Source organism: Charadrius vociferus, unplaced genomic scaffold (assembly GCF_000708025.1).
Source record: "Charadrius vociferus isolate BGI_N301 unplaced genomic scaffold, ASM70802v2 scaffold356, whole genome shotgun sequence".
Classification (NCBI taxonomy): domain Eukaryota; kingdom Metazoa; phylum Chordata; class Aves; order Charadriiformes; family Charadriidae; genus Charadrius; species Charadrius vociferus.
Window position 1 is genome coordinate 1592495 of NW_009648717.1, and position 21643 is coordinate 1614137.

General features: G+C 39.8%; 2 protein-coding genes across 2 annotated transcripts; one reads left to right on the forward strand and one right to left on the reverse strand.

The window, feature by feature from the left end:
• Nucleotides 1-8423: 8423 nt before the first annotated feature.
• WDR61 (WD repeat domain 61) lies at nucleotides 8424-15661 on the forward strand. Its single transcript, XM_009886682.1, has 10 exons — nucleotides 8424-8474; nucleotides 8569-8596; nucleotides 8927-9032; nucleotides 9595-9767; nucleotides 10884-11032; nucleotides 11389-11482; nucleotides 12316-12409; nucleotides 13073-13165; nucleotides 13926-14004; nucleotides 15376-15661. Exons 1-10 carry the CDS (start codon nucleotides 8463-8465, stop codon nucleotides 15463-15465), a joined length of 918 nt encoding a protein of 305 aa, XP_009884984.1. The 5' UTR covers nucleotides 8424-8462; the 3' UTR covers nucleotides 15466-15661.
• An 878-nt stretch (nucleotides 15662-16539) lies between these two features.
• Nucleotides 16540-21358, reverse strand: DNAJA4 (DnaJ (Hsp40) homolog, subfamily A, member 4). Its single transcript, XM_009886683.1, has 7 exons — nucleotides 21344-21358; nucleotides 20197-20377; nucleotides 19154-19258; nucleotides 18165-18392; nucleotides 17855-18085; nucleotides 17234-17334; nucleotides 16540-17148 (listed from the first exon to the last, which is right to left on the reverse strand). Exons 1-7 carry the CDS (start codon nucleotides 21356-21358, stop codon nucleotides 16930-16932), a joined length of 1080 nt encoding a protein of 359 aa, XP_009884985.1. The 3' UTR covers nucleotides 16540-16929.
• Between the last annotated feature and the right edge of the window lie 285 nt (nucleotides 21359-21643).

Here is a 21643-nt window from a genome sequence, read left to right on the forward strand (position 1 = left end):
GCTGCAGAGGATCATGTGCCAATATTTAGACCACCCGGCTATGAAGCTGAATTTCCCATTCCCTCTTCTGATGTTTGATAGATCCCCTTTTATATTGAAAAGTGACTCTTCTCACAGAGGGCCCCAAAACCCACACACATTTTATCAAAATGCATGGAGACTCTACTAGGAGCATCCTCAATTCAGGAACTGAAGAATCTGACCTAGGCAAAACATCAGCCTAAATTATCTCCTTAGAATTGTTTCTTCAGGATTTGGGCAACGATCTTCACTAAGGAGATGGGAGAGGGCTTTTATTACCTTCATCTCCTGTTATTAAGGCTCAGAATCAGCAAAATACTTCAGCATCATGCTTCAAAATACTTTTATTTCAATGCTAAAACACTTCGCGTATGCTTAAATACTTTGCTGGATCGGGACCTGAATACACTTGTATATACTTAGTTCAGTAGTGTAAAAGAGTCAGACAAAACCCTCTACTTTCTGAGCATTCTCCTAAAATCCCCGTTCATCATGGAAAGTCCAGACAGGACCACTGCTGTCCGTTCTCTTGTTCAATACCGAGCTACTGGGCCAAAACTATAGTTCTCTGCTTTCTAAGATTGCGTTCATGTGGGCAATGTTCACCGTTTGCACTAGACTGGTGAATGATGTGCTGGCCAATACTCACGTATTTTTACTACCACCTTGCTTGGTGGTAAAATTTCTACAATAGAGACTTTACTGTTAAACTGCCAGTTACGGACTTGTACCAATCCCATATTACTGTGACATACTGTATATCACAGTTATATATAGTGATGGCACTCAAATTTGAAATATCCCAGTCATTTTTATGGTAACTGTAGCACTTCAAACAATAAACTGCTAAATCTCTGCCAGTAACCAACATATGAACTAAGGGTAGTAAAGAGAGCTACCGACTACACTACGAAATTTGATGGTGCATTGCAAGGACCTAAAAGATCACACTCTTCGCTCCTGACCTCAGGAGTTTTGCGGTCAGTGGGTAATTCTTTTCATGCAGGATCAGCTCTGGCCTAGGTGTCATTACAGAAATGTTGTGCACGACTTCCCCCCATTAGGCAGCATCAAGAGCTGAAGCTAACTGGGTCACAGTTGCAAATATAGCTCAGTACAGCTGCATAAACTAATTGTTCTCTTTCAGATGAACGCAGAAGGCACTGACTCCTGTGCAATGCAAAAGCCACTTCACTATCATTTGTCAAATATCATACAATGAGCACATTTAGGGGCTCCTCACCCTTAGTACCTCTAAGTCTACTCTTGAGGGCCAAGACACAACTGGGAAAATTGCACTCTTAGTACTTTCAGTTTATCGATCTCTGCAAGAAAACCTTTCATCAGGAGTTCCCCACTATGGTTTTGGTAACTTGCAAGTCCAATTTGGAAGGGACACTTGCATTTTAGACTGCATTTCCAAGCCACCAGAATCTCTTATCAAAAGCTCGGGGTTCCAGGTGTCACCTCATAAATTAACTCAAATGTTACAATTCTCAGAGGATAGGTTTTCTTGTCAGGGAAAACTCATAGAACTGAAGCTTTCCTTGGGATCACAGTGTCCAAATTCCAATAGTGTTTTGTGCTGTTGGCAGCAATCATCTAGTCACAGCGATCGATCTGAAATTGACTGAAATCGGGAGTTTTTCCTTTTTTTTTTTTTGGTTCTGTGTCTGACTTAGAAAGCTTAAGACCTAGATGATGATTACCTCAAATACAAAATCTATTAGTTCCTCATGCCATGCCTCTGCTTATGTCAGTAACACATCACTAAACATAGGTGTCCCAAAACAGTCAAACAATCACCTCATTAGAAGTCAGGAATTTTTTTCATTATATGAAATACCCATCAATGTCAAATGTGAATGAAGTACTTATGATGGGCACTCACAATAGCAGCGGAAAGCGTACAGCATCTTGTACGAAGTATTTGTGGAACTGATTCAGCAGACACTTGAACGTGTGCTCAAGACCTAGTATGAGACGTGAAGACATGCTCTTGCTGTGCAGAAATAGTATGTTGAATCACCACTGTAAAACGGGCTTTCACAGCCAGCAATTGACACAATGATTTAACAAACTTATATGGTTTGACTCAAGTATCTCATCCAGAGGTAGCTGAATGTAATGTTTCATGATGTGCCATACTTAGTCCTCCTCCTACTGACTTCCATGGGAGCCAGAGCGTGCAGAGCACTGGCATTTATCCTCCAGCATAGTTCCTCTGTGTAAGGTTAATTCCGTCAATTTGATTCACAAGGGTTTGTGAGCCAGACAGGCAAACTGAAGAAGAAAAAGCCTCTCTCACAAGGAGACAAGAACACGAAAGAGGTTGCCCAGCAAAGTCATCAAAGCAAACAGCATGAATGAGACAGTGTTGATGAAGACAGAAGTGGCATTGAAGGCTGCAATAACAAAGCAGGGCAGTGACATGAAGATAAGTGGCAAAGTAATTGGCTGGTTGAGCCAAGTGTATCCATATAGTCTGCCTGCCAGCAACTCATGCAAATGGATACTAGGCATTGAAGACCTAAGTGTCTATTTATGTAAATATATTCTAGTTGGTGACACAAAAACACATAGGAACAAACACTTACTAAATACAAATAGAGGCTTCTGAGTATCTGAACTAATTACTACAAACCTTCTTTGCATCTACTGCCAATGAACGCAGAGTTTTCTTCCTGAGTTTTCTTACTAATTATTCTCAAAATCCAGAGTTGCGCCCTCTACATATGATCCTGTATGAGTTTTTCATATCAAAAAGACCCTTGAAGTTACAAAGCTGCCACATTGCCAAGCCAGTTTCTAGCTCCCACTCCAGCAAAAAGTAGGGTCAAAGCCAATTTAAGCAGCTAAGTGGATTGTCAGTTTATAAAGAGAATCCCTAAGAAGCATAAGTTTAATAACATTTTACAGTGGAGCAAATAACATATCCAGAGAATGGAACCATTATGCCTTTGTACCATCTTTAGTGAATTGTGAGCAGCTTGCTCAGGCAGAGAATGTCCCACAGCAGGTGGAGGAAACTCCTTCCCTCCTCCCTGTCTCCCAGTTCAGCAGCCTATTCAAACATTTGTCTGCAGGGAACAGGAAAAAAAAGACGCTTTCTCTTGTCTTCTTTGCCGCCACCCATCATAACTTCACATGACCCACATGCAAGTAGAAGAACTAGCATTCTGGGTGAAAAAAATGCGTGGGATCCCTGATGCCTTCGTACTCTTGCTTTCTGAGGATAGTGTCTTGCTTTATCCAGGTATTGACTGTAGACATTCATTGACACTTGAGAATTGAACATCAATCACATAGGTGATGTTTGGCATCAAAAAGCCTACCCATATGCATGTTACAGCATTTTCTTTTAGCATCAGGTATGGACACCAAAGTAAAAAGTACACAATCAGGCTTAAAATTGTGGCTTAGATTATGTGATCATTACTTAGTTGCTCACAACAGACTATTATTAACTGACCACCAAAAAGGCTTTCCTAGAGCTCAAGTACTTCACTTTTGGCACATAAGGTCACAGATTAGGTCCTCAATAGCTGTCATACATATCTGAAGCCACAATAGCAAGGGACGTACACTAATTTTGGTAAAACACGTGAGATTCATCATACTAGAGAGAAAAGTTTTACTGCTAGAATTGATGTATGGGTTGGAACTTTGTGCTTTCTAAAAGCAAGTCCCAACCACAAGCACAATGTTTTAAAGGGCCTTATTTCAATCCTGACAAATGAGTACCAGATGTTTCTTTTATCGCACTTGCATTTTATATAGTCATTCAACATTTCAGGCTCATGTTAAGGTCTTAGAAACTCTCTCTCACCCACCTCTCACCCCATGAAAAAGGAGAAGCTGCAGGAGAGAACAAAATCAAGAATAAAATATAATAATTCTGATTAAATACAGCAAATAAATGAAGGAAGAACTGAAGTCTTTCCACAAGGAGAAAGAGAAGATAGGGTAAGAATAATGGCTGGGTTCAGTTATCAAGCACAGACGAACTGTTAGAAAATCTCTCATGAAGAACAATGCTTATTGCTTTTTTTCCTTTATTTTATTATTCCTTTCAAAACAATTGTGCCCTGAAAGGTTCCCTTTGACCTATAAATGCCATAAGCAGGAGATTAAAAGGCCTGTAATTACATCTAACCATTTTGGCTTCTCTGCAGGTGACAGTGGGGATAAGGTTGCTTCCATGGAGGAGGGACTCTAGCTTTTAGGATTTATTTGTTTAATTAACTGTTTTCTTTTCTTCTTTTCTTCCTAGAAGCAGCTGTTCATTCACTCCAATCTCACTGCCCACCTCATCCATTCTGAAAGAAAGTGCTTTTCACGCCAAGCTTGCGTCTGACCAGTACCCCACAAGGACACCTTGGGGTGGAACTGCACAGTGCCAGTCAGAGAAAGATTTGTTCCTCCAAGTGCTAAGTATTATTTTCATTCCTGTTAGGCTCAGTCTCTGGCAGTTTGGATTTTCTTTTCCTTTTTTGTCTGACCCAAGAACTTTTCACTGCTTGCTGACTGAATACATTGAAGGCTTGCTTTCTTGCTAGAGAAGCAATTTAATATTTAAGCGTAAGCTTAAAGCAATGTCAATAACACACTGAGTTAGAGCACATACCAAGAGGTTGAGAAAAGGGTTCCGTTCCTCAGTCTACCACCGACTAAATTTGTCACCTTGCTTCAGATTTCACCCATCTGTGAAATGGGATAATGATCCTTCCGTAACTCACAGGGCAAGAATGTCATTAATATTTGGACTTGGTTTCAGATTCTCAAAGAAGAGCTTTTCCATTATACCATTTGCCTGTTTGGGCCAGCGCTTAGACTAAAGATGTGAGTGTAATTTTGACTCTATATCCTATAAAATCTGATGGGTGGGTGTGGTGCCATCACCTGCAATATGCAGTGCCTTTATAATAGATGTTGTAAAAATAAGACAAGAGATTGATCTAAAGCAAAGCCTTGATTTGAACCTCAGTGAACTTCAGGAACATTTATACTTGACTCCACATCCCAGTTTAGCTGCTTGGGACCATCAAAGACAAACCTATCAGTGAAAAAGCACATGAAGTTGCAAGAAAAGGGAAGAAAAAGGACGGCAGCTGAAAAAGAAATAAGTGAGCAGAGCAAAACAAAGTAAAGCTGAAAATTTATCAAATCTGCATGCAAGCAACTGGACTCATTTCAAAAGTGGAACTGTAGACTGTATTAGGATCTGATTTTCTGTGGCTCTTGCTTTTGCCTCAACTACCCCGATGCTAATGGCACTACAATGCTGATGGGTGCATTATACATGCTTATACACTGTCTTTCAAGAAAAAGATATAGGTACTGTATGTAACTGTCTTCCTGGAACTTGACAGAGGGGACAGATATCTGAAATAAATGAGTAAACAGTGCAACTGCCGTTCCAATTCACTCCCAGGAACACAGTCACTTAACAGTTTCCTAGAGGCACATCAGGCAACACAAGCAGAGGATTCTTTGCTGCTGCCACAACTGTTCAGACTCCCCAGACACGGAAGGATGCGGAATGATTAATGTTTCATCGTGAATGCCAACCCATTGCTACTGGAAAGAGATGGAGATTATCTTGATGCTGCTGCCCCACAACGGGCAGATGGTATAAACCTGCATACACACTCCAAGCTCTCTGAGAAGCCACTCTTTGTTTCTGCAGCACTTGTGGATTTCTGTGACTGATCGTACACTGAACCCTAAGATGGAAAATCAAACCCAATATTGATGGATGAGCCCTGAAAGGGACCTATAATTGAATCCAGCCCTCTGCAGGCACAGTTACGTTACACAGTCCCTTTCCTGAACTGACAAGGTCGTTCCATCTTGATAACCACAAGAATACATATTCATGTATTACACACTTTGGCACATACCACACATAACTTCAAATACCATTATAATTTTCCTTGAACCCATGAGTAAATGAATTATTTAGTGTGGAGGGGGGAGAGGAGTTGACATGTCTGACAACATTTGAGTGCTGTAGTGTTCATGTACCTGCAGAGCTGAAGCTCCTGGTTAATTATCTAGCCTTACTGTTTTATGGAGGTTCATGTGTCTTCAAGACCTTAATAAATCAAGGCTTACTTGCCATTCATCTTCCTTGTGAAGCTGGGCAGGTGTTGAACTGTGAATGCTGATCTGAATAGTGGCTGCAATGTGGCCACAATAGCCTATTATTTTTGAATCTAAGTATTTTGCTCCCGGTTTGTTCTCTGCAGCTGAGCTTCAGGCTGGGAAGTGCATTTTGCAATGTTTATACAGCACCTCAAAGTCTTGACCTAATTCACTCCTATGTGTTAGCACAATATCATGGTGATCAGAATGTTTTTAAACACATCAGGTTTTCCCTTGTAACATTTTCTAAAAAAATGGCATTTAAACACATACACACTCATAAAGCATTATTCCGATTAGTGCTGAACTATCCATATAGATATAAAGCATGCTAGTGCTCCAGAACAAGGACAAACATATAGAAAAAAGCTCTCAGTTATCATTCCAAGGAGGCAGTTTATCTATACATCAAGTATGTGGCACCCTTTTCTTCAGGTTATCCTCTTGATGCACCAAAGCAGCATCTAATCAACTTTCACTCTAACAAGTACAGATTTGTGGCATAAGGGATGTAGGAAATAACCCACAATCTCACTCTGCACTCACAGGAGAACAATAACAATCTTTTCTCATAAAGGTCTAAGGTGTTCCAGGTACAAAGTAAATACTAGTGCATAGGAGAACTTTCCATGATGTGAAAATTCTGGAGAGATTAGAAACACTTTTTCTGTCAAATGTTGTATTACAGTTCTGCAGTACTCTATACAGAATTGCAAAACCAAATCCTGCTCATTTGAACATAAGGCGAAACTACAAATTTAAATGGAAGAATTCTTTGGAGAATCCTGGTAAGAAATAGAAACATAATTTCTCTCACTTCTAGAAAATGCTTACCATGGCATCATTACTAACAAGAAAACGAGCATTTCTGAAATCCAATATATTAAAGCAGTATGCCTTAAAATCCTCTCAAAGCTCAATCTCAATAATGAGAGAACTAAGGATTCTGTAATTATATGTAAGAGTTTTACCCAGATTTTCATTCTTGACTGTAGAACTGTGTTAAGACACATTCAGAATTCCTGTTTTTGTTGTTACTTTGCTTACTCAGACAAGCTCTATTAATCTCAAAGAGCTTTGCGTACACATAAAGACTGATTAAAAGCTGTGAAAGGCCACTGATCCTTTGTCTTTAATTTTAAACCTCAGGGAATCTGATTTATTCTCCTGAACTTTAATTCTGACATTTTTTTCCCATTTCTAACTCAAGCAGAGGCAGCAACTTGAAAAAAACTCAGCTTCCAAAAAAGTCATACCTTTTTTTTTCTGAAACGGATGATTAGTAGGGAAATTTCCTCTCACTCCAATGAAATTAAAGTAGCCTTCTGTGCTGCGGTGAGAGAAATGGGCAGTACTGCTCAACTGTTACTGCAACTCCAGGATCCTGGGAGCTGGCTGTTTATAAAGTGACCCAACGGCCCAGGGTAAGAAGTGAATTTTGTGCTCGGTCTCCCCTGACGGGTTGGCATTCCTCCTCCAAATCTTTGACAGAAGGCGGCCAGCTCCAATTTTCAGTCAGGGCCTTTCAGCACTGCTGAGACGGCAGACTTGAATGCACTCCTCAGTCCCTCATGTTTCCCACAGTTTACATCACTAGTAAACTACACATCGCACCACCGAAGGGTATCGCTATTACTTGTATCATCGATAGAATAGGCTGACTGCTTCTGGACAGCTACAACCGCTGCCGCCAGAGGGGCTCCTCAGGGCGGCCCGCGAAGGCCTGGGGGAATCCAGCCCGCTGCCTTCGGCCCTGCGGCGGACCTGAGGACCTGAGGACGCTGCCGACGGCGGGCGGCGGGCCGTTGCTCCCGCCGGTGGGCTGGGCGCGCAGCCGTTAGAGCCGTTAGCGCCGTTAGGGCGAACGGAGCCGCCTTGGCCACGCGGCGGCGGGAAAGAGCGCGAACCCGGAGTCCTCCAAGGGCTGAGGGGAAGGGGGCGGCGCTCTCGCCGCGCTCTCGGTGGTGGGTGACGTCATTACGCTGCGACGGCGGCTGTGGTGGCGGCGGGCTGGCGGTGGGCACAAAGCTGCGGACCGTTCCGTTCTGTCCCGTACCGTGAGGGAAGACGAAGGCGGCCGCGGGCCGAGGGTAGGCCGCGGCGGGGGTGCTGGGCCCGTGCGTGGCGGGTGCTTTTCGCCGTGCGAGGGAAGGGCGAGAAAAAGGCGGGGTTTCCCTCAGGCCTTGCTCCGGTGCCTGCTTCCCGAGCGGTGTTTCTGAGGCAGAGGCTTATTGCTGAGCCTAATGGGTTTTCTCCTTCCAGAGCATTCCTGTTAAGGTTGCTTTCATAAAGACATGACCACACAGGTAAGTAGAAACACAGCGTTAATTAAACTCATTGCTAGCTTGATATTTCTTTTTAGGCTGCTCATACGTAATATTAATTATTTTTTCTTTCCAGTACGGTATTCTCTTCAAGCAAGAGCAAGGTGAGAAATCACTAACACGTATTAAATAATACCACCTTCCTTGGATGATGTAGAATTGATAATGGCATATATACTTGGGAGATGACCTGGATTGTGATTATATTAAGTATAAACCTGAGTAACTCAAAAATAGTTGTGCTGTTTTTTCAACAGTGACCTTAATGAACAAAATACATCGCGTGTTTTGAAACAATAAAAACAGTGGCAGGAGAGCAAAGGGTCTATTGCCAACATTACAATCAGCAGTTTTAGCGTTACCAAAACTGGTAGTTGTCTTCCATCAAAAGAAACCACTTAATTTTTAATTTCTATGCTTATATTCTCTTTTAGCTCATGATGATGCCATTTGGTCAGTTGCCTGGGGAAAAAGTAAAAAAGATGGTTCTGAAACAGTGATCTCTGGTTCTTTGGATGACCTAGTGAAGGTCTGGAAGTGGTAAGTGCTCCATATTAACCAGTTTTAAGCCTTGGAAGTAGTATGGAGATTGAATTTCCGTAATCTACAGGGATGTTAGAAGTCACAGCAGGGAAGGGGTAGCCTGGCACACAGAACTGTTCTCTCTCTCTTCGTTGGTTTTTTCTCTTGTAACAGTAGCATTCTGATGTGCTTTAATTGACACGAGTAGCTCAGTTGTGGTAATTATAAAAACGTTGGTCATTATGTTCCATGCTTTGCTGACAGCTTAACAGTCTGCTGTGTAACTGCCCGTGTATAGGTGTGCAATTGAAATTTCAGTGGGACTGCTTACAAACTTAAGATGAAGTACATGTTTTGCAGAAATATAGTAAACGATTGATTTGCCGGTTCTGTCCCTTAAGCACAGAAAGCAATTTGTGCGTAGCTGTCTTCATGTTTCATGGCTGAAGTTTGATTCCCCTTTTGTTGAACAAAATGAAGAAGTGTGGGTTATCTTGTTTGTTGGTTTTGTCGGAGGTTGGAGATTGGTTCAGTACGCCCAGCTATTCATAACTAGGCTTTTCTTTCCCTTGAACAAAAGGAATGACGAAAAGTTGGATCTGCAGTGGACTTTGGAGGGTCACCAGCTGGGCGTGGTGTCTGTGGATATCAGCCACACAGGCTCCATTGCAGCATCTAGCTCCCTCGATGCCCATATTCGCCTCTGGGATTTAGAAACTGGCAAACAGATCAAGTCAATAGATGCTGGCCCTGGTAAGATACCTGTGTTTATCTGTCTCTGCATAAGAAGTGTACTTTAGATAGTAAATTCTGTGCAATGGATAATTAGGGTATATGAGATAACTAAATTGCTGTGGTATTTTTTTAAATCTTTGTTTGCAAAAAATCTTAAGTGATTTTTATGAATTCAAAGTAGTATCAGACAATTTTACATTTATTTTTTCACACTACTCACACTTTCTTGGAGACATTTAGATATGCTTTTTGTTAGATATATAAAGCAGAATGGAAACCAGTTTGCTCTTACAGATGTATTGATAAAGGGATATTTAAAAAGATAATTCAAATGCTTATTCAAATTGGTTTACAAGGAAGGTCTGAGCTTTCTTTGCAAGCACTGCACTGAATTTGAGATATTTATGTGATGCTTATTTATCCAAGTCTGAGGGAGCAAGTCAAAACACAGTAAAGCTGAAGTCTGGATCAATGTTGCACCTTGCAAGTTGGAATTCAGGGCCTAAGATCTTATTCTAAATATTTCATTGGTCCACCAGCAATCCCTAATTTAAGAACAACCTTGCACTATTTTAGATAATTAATATTAAGCTTATAGAAAAAAACTGAATTATATTGTGCCAAATAAATATATTGTACTGCTATAAAAAGGTGGTTGTTTTTTGTTTGGTTTCTTTTTCCAAATTTTGTTGCAAGGAATGTTGATCTATGTTACATTCATATATCTGCATTTCTCCTGCATCTTCTGTGCTTTGCTAGATACTGGTGTTGCTTTCTTTTACTGGTTTAATATCTTTTGGTACCAGGAGAAAAGTAAGAATTTAGAGTTAACTCATGCAGTCTTAAACTCTGGTTTTATTGTTACAGGAGGGTCTAATAAGCTGAAGGTCTTCTTACAAAGTACAGTCTTTCACTAAACAGAAATAAATGGCTCAAGCTATGCTCCGTGAATTACATAGAAGGAAGTTAACTTTCATGAGCTTGTAAACTCTTCTTAAGACTATATAGTAGAGTTTAGAGTATTAAGAGTAATAAGGGAGCTAAATGTCTAAACAGATGCATACAGAACTGACATTGTTGAGTAAGAACTAGAAATGGTATTTAGTTAACTGATATTTTTTCTTTTTAATACAGTTGATGCTTGGTCCTTGGCTTTTTCACCTGATTCCCAGTACCTTGCAACAGGAAGTCACGTGGGAAAAGTAAACATTTTTGGTGTTGAAACTGGAAAGAAAGAATATTCTTTGGACACCAGAGGAAAGTTCATCCTTAGCATTGCATATGTAAGAAGCACAATTGATCATTTCCTATGTGAAACTGCTATTGCTGTAATACGTCGTAAATCGTATAGTTTTGTTTCCATCCATCAGTTTCTCTCTACATAATACTAAATCACAGCCATACTTTGATAGTTTCAAATATAAACTGTGTGACATTCCCACCCTGCATATATGAAAAACTTACTTGGATCTTGCTTATTCGCATGTTGTGAATAAGTCAGCTGGAGTCTTCAGGATTTTTGGAGTCCAGGTATCTTACATAGATGGTACTTGTGACAAGTTGCCAATAGAATGTCAGGGAGGTACACAGCATAAACACATACAGTTGTTAAATGCGTACTTCTTGTGTTTTATTACAGAGTCCAGATGGAAAATACTTAGCCAGTGGAGCGATAGATGGCATTATCAATATTTTTGATATTGCAACTGGAAAACTTCTGCATACGTTAGAAGGTAATGGTTTTTGAATGGCTTCATTCCTCAACAAAATTAAAGTATGTAATGCAAGTCAGAATAAGATTCAACAGCCATGGCATAGATGAGTTGATGTTTCTGTCCATTAGACAGTATTTAGTTATTTTGTGTGCTGTAACTTAAACCACTTAAAATACTAGAGGCAAACTGGAAACTCAGGCTTGTATTGTAAATGCCTATCTCAAAGGATATAGTCAGTCATGCTTAACTAAATTCTTAAATTGCAGCTCCTTCTTGTACCGCAGTGCAGTACAAGGGAATGAAGCTATGCCAAATGTGTGCTGCCACATGTATGACTTTTCTTTTTGCTGTGGTATTAGTTTTATAGCCATTTATTCCTGTTTTAAAAAATAACCAAACATTTTATGTTGTAGAAGATGTGCATTTTTCTAACAGATAAATGGGCTTTTAATGTCCATGCAGTTTCTGTCCAATTGTATAATTAAAAAGCCCACTTACTTTGTAATAGGATTTCATATTATTTTGTGACATACTTTCTAATAAAGTCATATTAGAAAATATGTCATATTAAAAGATATGACCTACTTTCTAATAAAGATCCACAGCTGAAATAATAAGATATTTTTGTGTTGCTGTGGATATGCCTTAATATTCAACGTTCAGAATTACTCTCGGTTACCATTTCATGTTGTGCGAAGAAGCCTGTAGAGGCGTAGAGAGAAAGGCTCTGCAGAGGTTGCCCTCTTTTAACAGGGAATGTTAAACCATGCTGTTCTGGTGTAGCTTCTTAAGCACTGTCATTAGTAAGAGGAATAGCTACAATCTAAGCCATATACAACTTTGAATTTCAGGTCACGCGATGCCTATTCGGTCACTGACGTTTTCTCCAGATTCTCAGTTACTTGTAACTGCTTCAGATGACGGCTATATCAAAATTTACGATGTGTAAGTTCTTATTTTGCAAGACATGCTAACAGGAAAATAACTATTCAGAGAGGCTGATACTGCAAGAAATCTATCAAGCTGTCTGCTGTCTATAATTCCCTTCAGCTTTTGCTGACTTGTTTATGTAATAAATAATAATAAAATACTACACCCTTAGTTTTTAAAAAATGTATAGGTAGATGACAGCCTTAACTTGAAAAGAAATTACTTTCCTTATATTTGTCCAGGTTGATTGTTTTGTATGTCTGTCCTGTGTGTTTGTGTTTACCCATGTTAAACATCTGTTCTGTTCCCAAGAAATGATATTTATGACCTATTTGTGTTGCGTTGTGCAAAAACTTGGCAGACCCTGGGGAGGAAAAAGCATGGCTTCAGTGATCTTCACTCCCCTAAACCTGCATTACTTTGCCTTCTTCATGGTGAAACTGTTTTGTCCACCAATGTTTCTTCTTAGTGACTTCTTTGCATGTTAACCATTTGAAATGGAAAAGCAGAATCTGTTGTAACACCAGTTCAGCCAGATGAACAGATGTCCAGAAGTCACCTTCCACAACCTTGAGTTCCTGACTGCACTAGCTAGAGTATATTCCTGTTGCTTCTTCCCTGGAATTCACAAACCAAATATTAAAATTCTATGTTTTCTAAAATTTGTTCTTTCCACAGGCAACACGCAAACTTGGCTGGTACATTAAGTGGTCATGGATCCTGGGTATTAAATGTAGCGTTTTGTCCTGATGATACCCATTTTGTTTCCAGGTATTGAGGATTTTTAACTTGTTTATGCTTACTGGGAAAAAAAATGATTCTAAAGGGAAATGGATCATAAAAAGTGAACGTGTACAAATTGCAGTGGAATCTATAATGGATTAACGTACGTTACAGTTAAAGACTCAAGAGCCAGTCTGTGATGTGAGACCAGTAGCAGTGAATAGTATTTTATAGTGTAGGTCATCCCACTGCAAGTGGAGAACAGTTCCCTACAAGTGAAGGACACGTAAGAGAAGGGCAATTTGATTCTAAATAGTTGAAAAATTGCTGTTGAATTTAAAAGTGCAGCATAATGTTGTATGGCCAGGCTGGATGTGGCCTTGGGCAACCTGGTCTAGTGGGAGGTGTCCCTGCCTATGGCAGGGGGGTTGGAACTCGATGATCTTCAAGGTCTCTTCTAACCTAAACCATTCTATGAATGTAGTAGTATGTTAATCTAGTTGAACTTTGGTGTTAACTCTTAAAACAGCTCAGGCAGTTGGGAACCCAGAATATGTAATAGTTCCTTTATCCAGAGAACTTAGTTTTAAGAATTTTCTGGCTAAAGCAGGACTCCTCATTTTCATGTTGCAGATATTGAAACAGAACATGTATTTTAAAGGTAACTGCACTCCTTTGTTACTTTGTATCTCTATTTGATGGGTGAAAGCGGGTTTCTTATGTCTACTGTATGAGATCTTTCAAGCTTTGCACTAAACTGTAGTTCATCTATTAATTTAAACATTGATCAGTAGTATTTTTCTTTCAGTTCATCTGATAAAAGCGTAAAAGTTTGGGATGCTGGGACGAGAACCTGTGTTCACACTTTCTTTGACCACCAAGATCAGGTGTGTGTATTATTGCTTTACCTAGGTCATTGTGCTCACAGGAGAGCTTTACTTGTGTAGTTGTGCATGTTTGTGCTTCAAATTGCTGCTATAGCTTCGGGGTTGGACTTGCTGTACTGAAGTCTTAAAAGTTGTTCATAATTACTTGGCACTTAATATTGAACTAATGTTCCAAGCATGTAGGTTGATCTCTTCCAAGTAATTAGTTTTCTCAGGTCCAAATAAGGGCAATCCTGAGTGGGCAAAAGGATTCTTTCCAGAGTGTATTTTCTATCTTTGTCTATGGTCTTATTTATTGTTCTATCTTACACAGTGTGTGCCTGTGTAAGTGAGGAAAATATTTAAAAGGATGGAATTATCTAAGAAGATACTTGAAAGCAGCCTTGAAACCTTTTTTTGGACCCTTGAGGGAAGTTAGGTACTTACCAAGTTACTCTTTTTCCAAATGTTAGGTGTTAAATGGAACAATGCTATTTTTATAATGGATCATGAAGGGAGACTTAACCAAGGAAATTCTTTCAGAATTTACTTAGGCTCTTACCCAGTACTTTTTTGCTGGTAACCTTTTCAGTTATCTACAGCTGTGGGGGTTTTACTACTGAAATACCAAACAATTGGATTTCCACTGTTGTTTTAGCTGTTGGTTACAATCTCGTAAGTTGGTGGAAGGCAGTATCGTCTCGTTGGAAGGCTGTTTTTTAGGTATTAATGCAAAATGGTGTGCAAGATACCCCAAAATGTGCTGTTGTCAATATAGCCATTTTGCAGTCTCACACTAATGATGTACTAGGTAGCCTTTGCTTTTCCTGATGTCATCCTGATGATGGAGGTGGGGGTGACGTAATAGTTTGTGTAAGTGTCCCAAGCTTAAGTTAGAGGACGGAGCTGAACTTTTTCTAAGGTCTGCACTGGTAAGTAAGTAGCTCCCTTAATTAGCCCAAGGATAAACTGGATCACTCTCCATTTTCTCACAATGGGTCAGTCTGCGTGAAAAATACTTGCTCTCTTGCTTTCTTGAAAGCACTGTAAAATACACTTTTCAGAAAAGACTGGATGGGCAAGAGTGAAAATGTTAGGTTTGATTTACGCAAACTGGGGCAAGTACTTTTCAGTCTTTTTCAAGCACCTTTAGATTGTGTAATCCATTGTCAGTAGAAGAGGAATGTTAAGAATTTGTCAGGCTACTAGATGGCAGTGTCTGGTTCATCCACCTCATCTGCTGTTAAAGCAGGAGCCATAATTGGACCAGCTCGAATAAGGTGATCTTAATAATAGTCCCTCCTCTGCTTGTTGTAGTCAATAAATGTGACTGCGGTGAAGGCATTTTTTCTTGGTCTCCTGTGAATAACCTTGTGTATGTTCTAATTGCAGGTTTGGGGAGTGAAATACAATGGAAGTGGGTCCAAAATTGTATCTGTTGGAGATGACCAAGAAATTCATATTTATGACTGTCCCGTTTAAACATCATGACTTGAACCCTTTGGTTAACTCTTTTCGGCAGTTTTTAGGAAAACTACTGGCCTATGTAATTTTTTTTAGTACAATAAAAGCATTTTAGTAATGGTGATCTGCACAGTCAGATATGTTTATATGTAATTTTGATTTTGTTTAGCATGAGAAAGCTTTACTTTTTTTAAAATAAAAGCTACAGATGCAAGCAACTTGTGGCTAATCCTTGGAAGAATGTATTTTTGGAAATATGTAGTCATGGGTGAAGTAACTGCAGTTAATCTCCACTGCCTTTATACATAAATAGAGTGAAGCTGGGAAGCATTGACTGAGTCTAACAGCAGCTTATTTTAGGAAAAGGAGGAGTGACTGAGGCTATGTGTTGCATGCATGGGAAACAAGAGCCTGTGCTCATCTTCATGTTGTCCCAGTGAGTGCAATAGGGTCACTCAAGTTGAACACCTGTTCCAGCAATTGTATGGTGACATGTAGCTCATTCACCATGGTTTAATTTCACTAAAGGGTGCTAGTTGTTTCTAACTGTGACTTAATACAAACTCTGCTAGAGAACAGGTAAAAGGAAAAAAGCTTTAATGTCATCATTCTCTTATGGTATCCTCTCAAGGCATAAAACAGCAGCAGTATACCCCACACGTGGTTTTGGTTTATTTACCTTAGTTAAGGCTCAAGTACACAACACTTAGAAGGAAGTAAAAACCCTTTCTCGGGAAGGCTGAAATAGAGATCTTGAGCTTCTGAAAGATCAAAATTCTATGTATTCTATTGGCATGTATGTGGGCTACACTCTATACACAGTAGAAGGACACCTTATAACTGTAAGTTACATAGAGCTAAGGAATGCTACTACAAAAAAAGAAAACGAGGAAGAGTGTTATTATGTAAGAAGTAGGGGCATGCACAAAATGCTTTTGAAGTACAAAAAGGAGTACAGGTACTAGTGTTGCAGCTAACAAAAAGCTGAACACAGAACAATCTAGACTAGGAGATAGAGAAGTCTGAGCTTCGAGGAAATTTTAAGTTAAAGGGATGTCTAGAGTGGCTCAGAAAGTACAAGAGAAGCATGATAAAGTGTGAAGAGTTCTATTTATTAGAAGTTCTTTCTGCTAGGTTTTATTCTATGAAATTAATTTTCCAGTATGAAAGTATTTACATAAGACACTCCACTTAGCCTCTATCAATATTGCCAAAGTCTTATATAAATAGCATAGGTGAAATAAATTGAGAACCTTCACAGCAAAGGAAAATGTATACCAACTCAGTTGGTTCTCAGCTGTGTGACATTTGCTTTATATATAAAGACTACGAGAACACAATATAAATTAGTTACAAAAAGGTGATACTGACAGCGCAGCAACTCAATTTGCTGAACACAAAAACCACAAGCAGTGGCTATTACAGCCATGCAGTTTTCATTGTGAAAATTTACATTGTATAGGGCATCTATTCCACCTTGCTTTAAGATGTCTGACATTGTACTCCCGTTCTTGGACCTTCCTCATCTTCTTCATATGCTTCTCCCCCACTGTTACGGTAGGTTTGCTCACTTGGATCAAAATCTTCAAGGTCTACTTGATCCATCTCATCTGTAATCATAACATCTTCTCGTGGAGGAAGGAGAGCCTCCAGCAGACACAGTTTCTCCCTTGGCAGCCAGTAGTGCTCTGGGAACTGGACCTACAATTTTATATTTTTGTTTTAATGAATAGTTACTCCTGATACCAACACAGCTATCTTCGCTACAGAAAAGCGGTCAACTTACCAAAAATTGTATAATTAAACTGCCTTTGTCCATCGGAGATTTGTAGATAGGCATCCCTTCATTGCAGATACACTTTAGGTCACCATGTTTTATCACTTCACCTACACGGAGGGAAGAGCTGTAATAAGCTGATGTGACAGACGTTTCATTGCCATGAATGGCAGGCTTATACCCACGCAGTCTTCCCGCAGCACCTGAGGGAGACTACTAGGCAACTCAGAAAAGGCTGCAGACTGCAAGTACTAAAACCCAAGCTATACAGAAGGCAGGCCTTTTAGGCCATTTCCTCTAATGTAAGGGAATCGGCTTCTCTCAGCACAGCCTTCAGGCTGAATTAACAGACAATCTAGTAGAGTTTCAGTGGAGTATTTTCCCGACTATCCACCAAGGCTGAAGTTTGTTACGAAGCATTTGACAGCATTAGCTGTAATTCTGCATGTGATGTTTTAGGAGTGACAAGAATGACAAAAAACCCAACTAAATTAAACAACTGCAAGCGTAGTTTGAATCTGTTGCATCAACTGGTTAAAAAGACCCAAACCAAACCCCCAAAAGACCCCCAGTCCCGGCACAGTGAAACAAGCAAGCAGCTTATATAGCATCACAACTCTTAAGACATACCTGGCCTAGATGATATGACAAGAACTCTGTTATCCAGAGTTTCAATGGTCTTTCTGAAACCACATAATGCCTCCGAGAGTTGAATTCTCATTTTTGTGATTAAGTCATGCCCTCGCCTCTGAAAGACACTGTGATCCTTTTGATCAAGCACAATTATAACATCACCAGGCTCCAGATCAGGCTCCTGGTCACCTTCTCCATGAAACACTATCTTCTGACCGTCTTTCATACCTGCAGAAAAGAAAACCATTTATTCTCTGCAGAGTTACAGGCTATAAACAGGGACACAGAACAAATATACAGTTCTTACCTTTATCAACATGAACTTCTATGATCTTTTTCTCTCTTACAACCTTACAGCCATTGCAGTTGTCACACCTGTCCTTCGGATTTATTCTTTCACCTTGGCCTTTGCATTCTGGACACACAGTTTGGATTTGTTGTACCATGCCAGGTCCAATCTGCTGAACTATAACTTGCATTCCTCTTCCTTTACACACAGGGCACTTTTCTACTGCCCCTCTCTTTCCGCCATAACCTTTGACAAAAGAAGTTAAATCTGATCTCAGTCTCAAAAAAGGTAATAGTTACTCTACAGTAGCCAGGCTGGAAGTCATTGACTTCAAGAGCATCTTTAGGGCAACTTAGAGTAGTTCAGTAATGTGTTTCCAATGTAACTGGAATTTGGTTTCTATCACAAAACATGCCCCAGAAGTTAGAAGTTTCCATAAGCAAAAGAAAGTCAAGTTTTCTATGCACAGCTTATTTTATTAGCTTCTGCCCCACCTCCCAATACATCTTGGTTTTCAAGGAACTATCAGCATACTGACTTCAAAACCCAGACATTCCATTAATACTTGGGAAAGAATCTGCTTGCTAAATATTTAACAGAGCACTAAGATACAAGACCTCATTAAGATTTACCTCAAAGACGACCAGTCATTATGGATACTTAATAGCTGCAAAATGCGTTGCGTAATACAAGCTATACTTCTACCCACAGCAATTAAAAAGAAAAGTTTAAAAAAACAGCCATTTAAGTTCCAGATTAAGATACTTTTAATTTAGGTACCCTTAACTATAATTTGCAGTGAGTTTAAGTCTGCCATTAGAACAGTAACTTTATACCACTATGTTTAAGAGAGTCTTGTTCTTAGATAAGCATAAATAATAAAATTAAAAATCCCCCCCCTGTTATTCCCAGCCCCCCTCCCAATGTGCTTGCTGAAAAAAAAAAAAAAACAAAACCCAAACAAAACGCTTGGAGTAAGAGGGGTCTGAAACCACTAATTTTTTTACCTTCACACTTTCCACAAATAACATTTTTTTGCAGTGCCAGTTTCCTTGTAATACCATTATATAAGTCTTCAAGAGATACACCTAACTGGTGCACAACATTTTTGCCTTAAAAAAAAAAAAGAGAAAAATTAATTCTGGTTCAGCTTTATAAGGACAAATGTTCATTTAAAGGCTTCTACACTTGTTCATACATGCACAGTCTCACTGAAGAAACGTAAAGTTCATTCCAAACTTTGAACACAGCTCCATCCCCCTTAAAAGCATGTGCAGTTCCATCAGCTTCCACTGAGCTGCACCCACTTATGTCAGTACATAAAGTTTAGCTGTAATTAAGCAAAGCATCATTAAAGCCACCCTATCCCTGCTCCTACCCCTAATTTTATAAGCTAAACTGAAACAGCAAGATGCAAGGACACTACCAGCTTCAGATCTAGTCAATTTAGAAGTTGCTATTATGCGTACCTATAAATTTCCATGCCACTTCATAGCATAATTTCAAAGATCTTACAGCAAGTTACTACTTGCTCCTTCAACAGACATTAGGCATGGAAAATGACAAAAATCATACCGTGCTTTTGGTAGCACTCTGTACTCAGTTTCACATAATTTCGCCCAAATATTTTCATAAGATTTAACATTACTAAAGTTTAAGTTGATGGTGTCCTTTGAAGCAAGTTGCCCAAAGCATATGAGCAAGTGAGGCACAGATCTGGAAAACAGGTAACTTAAACCAGGTCTAATTCAACTGCTGTAACCTACCAATGTTTCCCCCTCCCCTACATTACCCACACCCACTTTAACAAAAGATAAACAGAACTCATCGGAAAGATTGCTATGGCTACGTCACATTATCTACTATAGTAGAATCTTAATGCCAGAGTAACTAAAAAAAAATAAATAAATAATCATAGTTTACTTGATCTATTGTTGCAATGAGTAATAACCACACTATGTGCACTTAGCAGAACAGCACTACCATAGCACAGGTGTTTTATGCTTAAGTGCATGGTTAGAGTTTCTAGAACTTGTTTAGAACTGTGTACCTCTTCTCTCTCTATTCATTCGGCCTCCACCACCAAAGAACATGTCAAAGATGTCCATGGGTGAAGAGAAGCTGCCGCCACTCAGGCCTCCTTCTTTAATAGCCTGCTCCCCACCCTGGTCATAGAGGTCCCTTTTCTTTGGGTCCGACAGAACTTCATATGCCTGGGATATGAGTTTAAACTAAAAAGAAAGAAGAAGCTCTGAACAACTATGACCAAGAGGAAAAGTAACCCTCTCATATGCAACTCCATCTTCAGATTGAGCCACAATAGCTCTCTCATAGCATTCGACTGTTTCCAAAAGGAAACTCCCTAAACAAATGTGTAACAGACTAAAATAGTACAATTTTGTGCAAGAAAACCACCCCTTTTCTCCCTCTCCCCCCACCTCCCACATTACAAGTGGGCTTAATTCAGAGTCACATCCAACTTACAAGCATACACAAACTACGCTTTGATGATTATGGTAGTTGCACCATTATAGACCTCTAACAAATCCATTTAGAAAGGGATACGATACTATCCTCAAAGTCTTGAGGTCCTGAGACATCCAGTCACAGCAGTGCTAGTCATTCTAGAGCTACACAGGAAACCTTCATGCCTGCTGAGCTGCTACATCCAGCTGGAACTTAAGAGATTTAAGTGACCAGACACTGGTGTTGCTTACTCATCGCAAACAGAAGGACTTGGATACAAATAAAAACATCCACTTTATAAAAAAAATAAGCGCTTTAAGTTCCTATTAGTAAAATGACTAAGTCAATTTTTAAACACTATTTGCTATTACTGAAATTACTACTTCCAAATGAAACATGATTTACTTAGGACCAGGCAAAGTGGTGTAAGTAAAAAAGCAGGCCAAAAATAAAGGCAGAAAAGGTTACCTTTGACTATGTTACCATTTAACTAGCTTCAGTTTTGTAAATTAGCATACTACATACATAAATACTGAGTTTCTATTCGTATGTTAAGGTATTATCTGACCTGCTTTTAGATACAAGTTTTCAATAGCTGTCCAGTTGTGGTGCTCATTTATCATCCCAGGCAACACTGGGAGTTGAGCAGGTCTCTGCTAATAGCAGTAAAAGGGTTTTGTTGTGAACAGTCCACCCCACGTGCAGCCCAGTGACCTCCTCTGGATAGTTACCTTGTACATCTGCATTACCAATTTCTCTGAAGAAAACTCCTCCTGTTCAGGAGCACAAACGGATCCAGCGCAAGCCCAGCAGCTAGAGCCACCGCTGGCCTTTGCAACATCTGGCACAGCGCGATGGCCACCAGAACATTTAGAAATCCTTTCAGCTTTGCCTGTTTTAACCACCATCTCTACAAGAACGAGCTCCCATTGGCAACTACGGGGAGACGGCTGGCAACCGCGTCCAAAAAGAGGCACCAAGGCAGCCCCTCCTGCCACAGCTGGGCCCCCGGGCACGCCGCCAGCTCCACA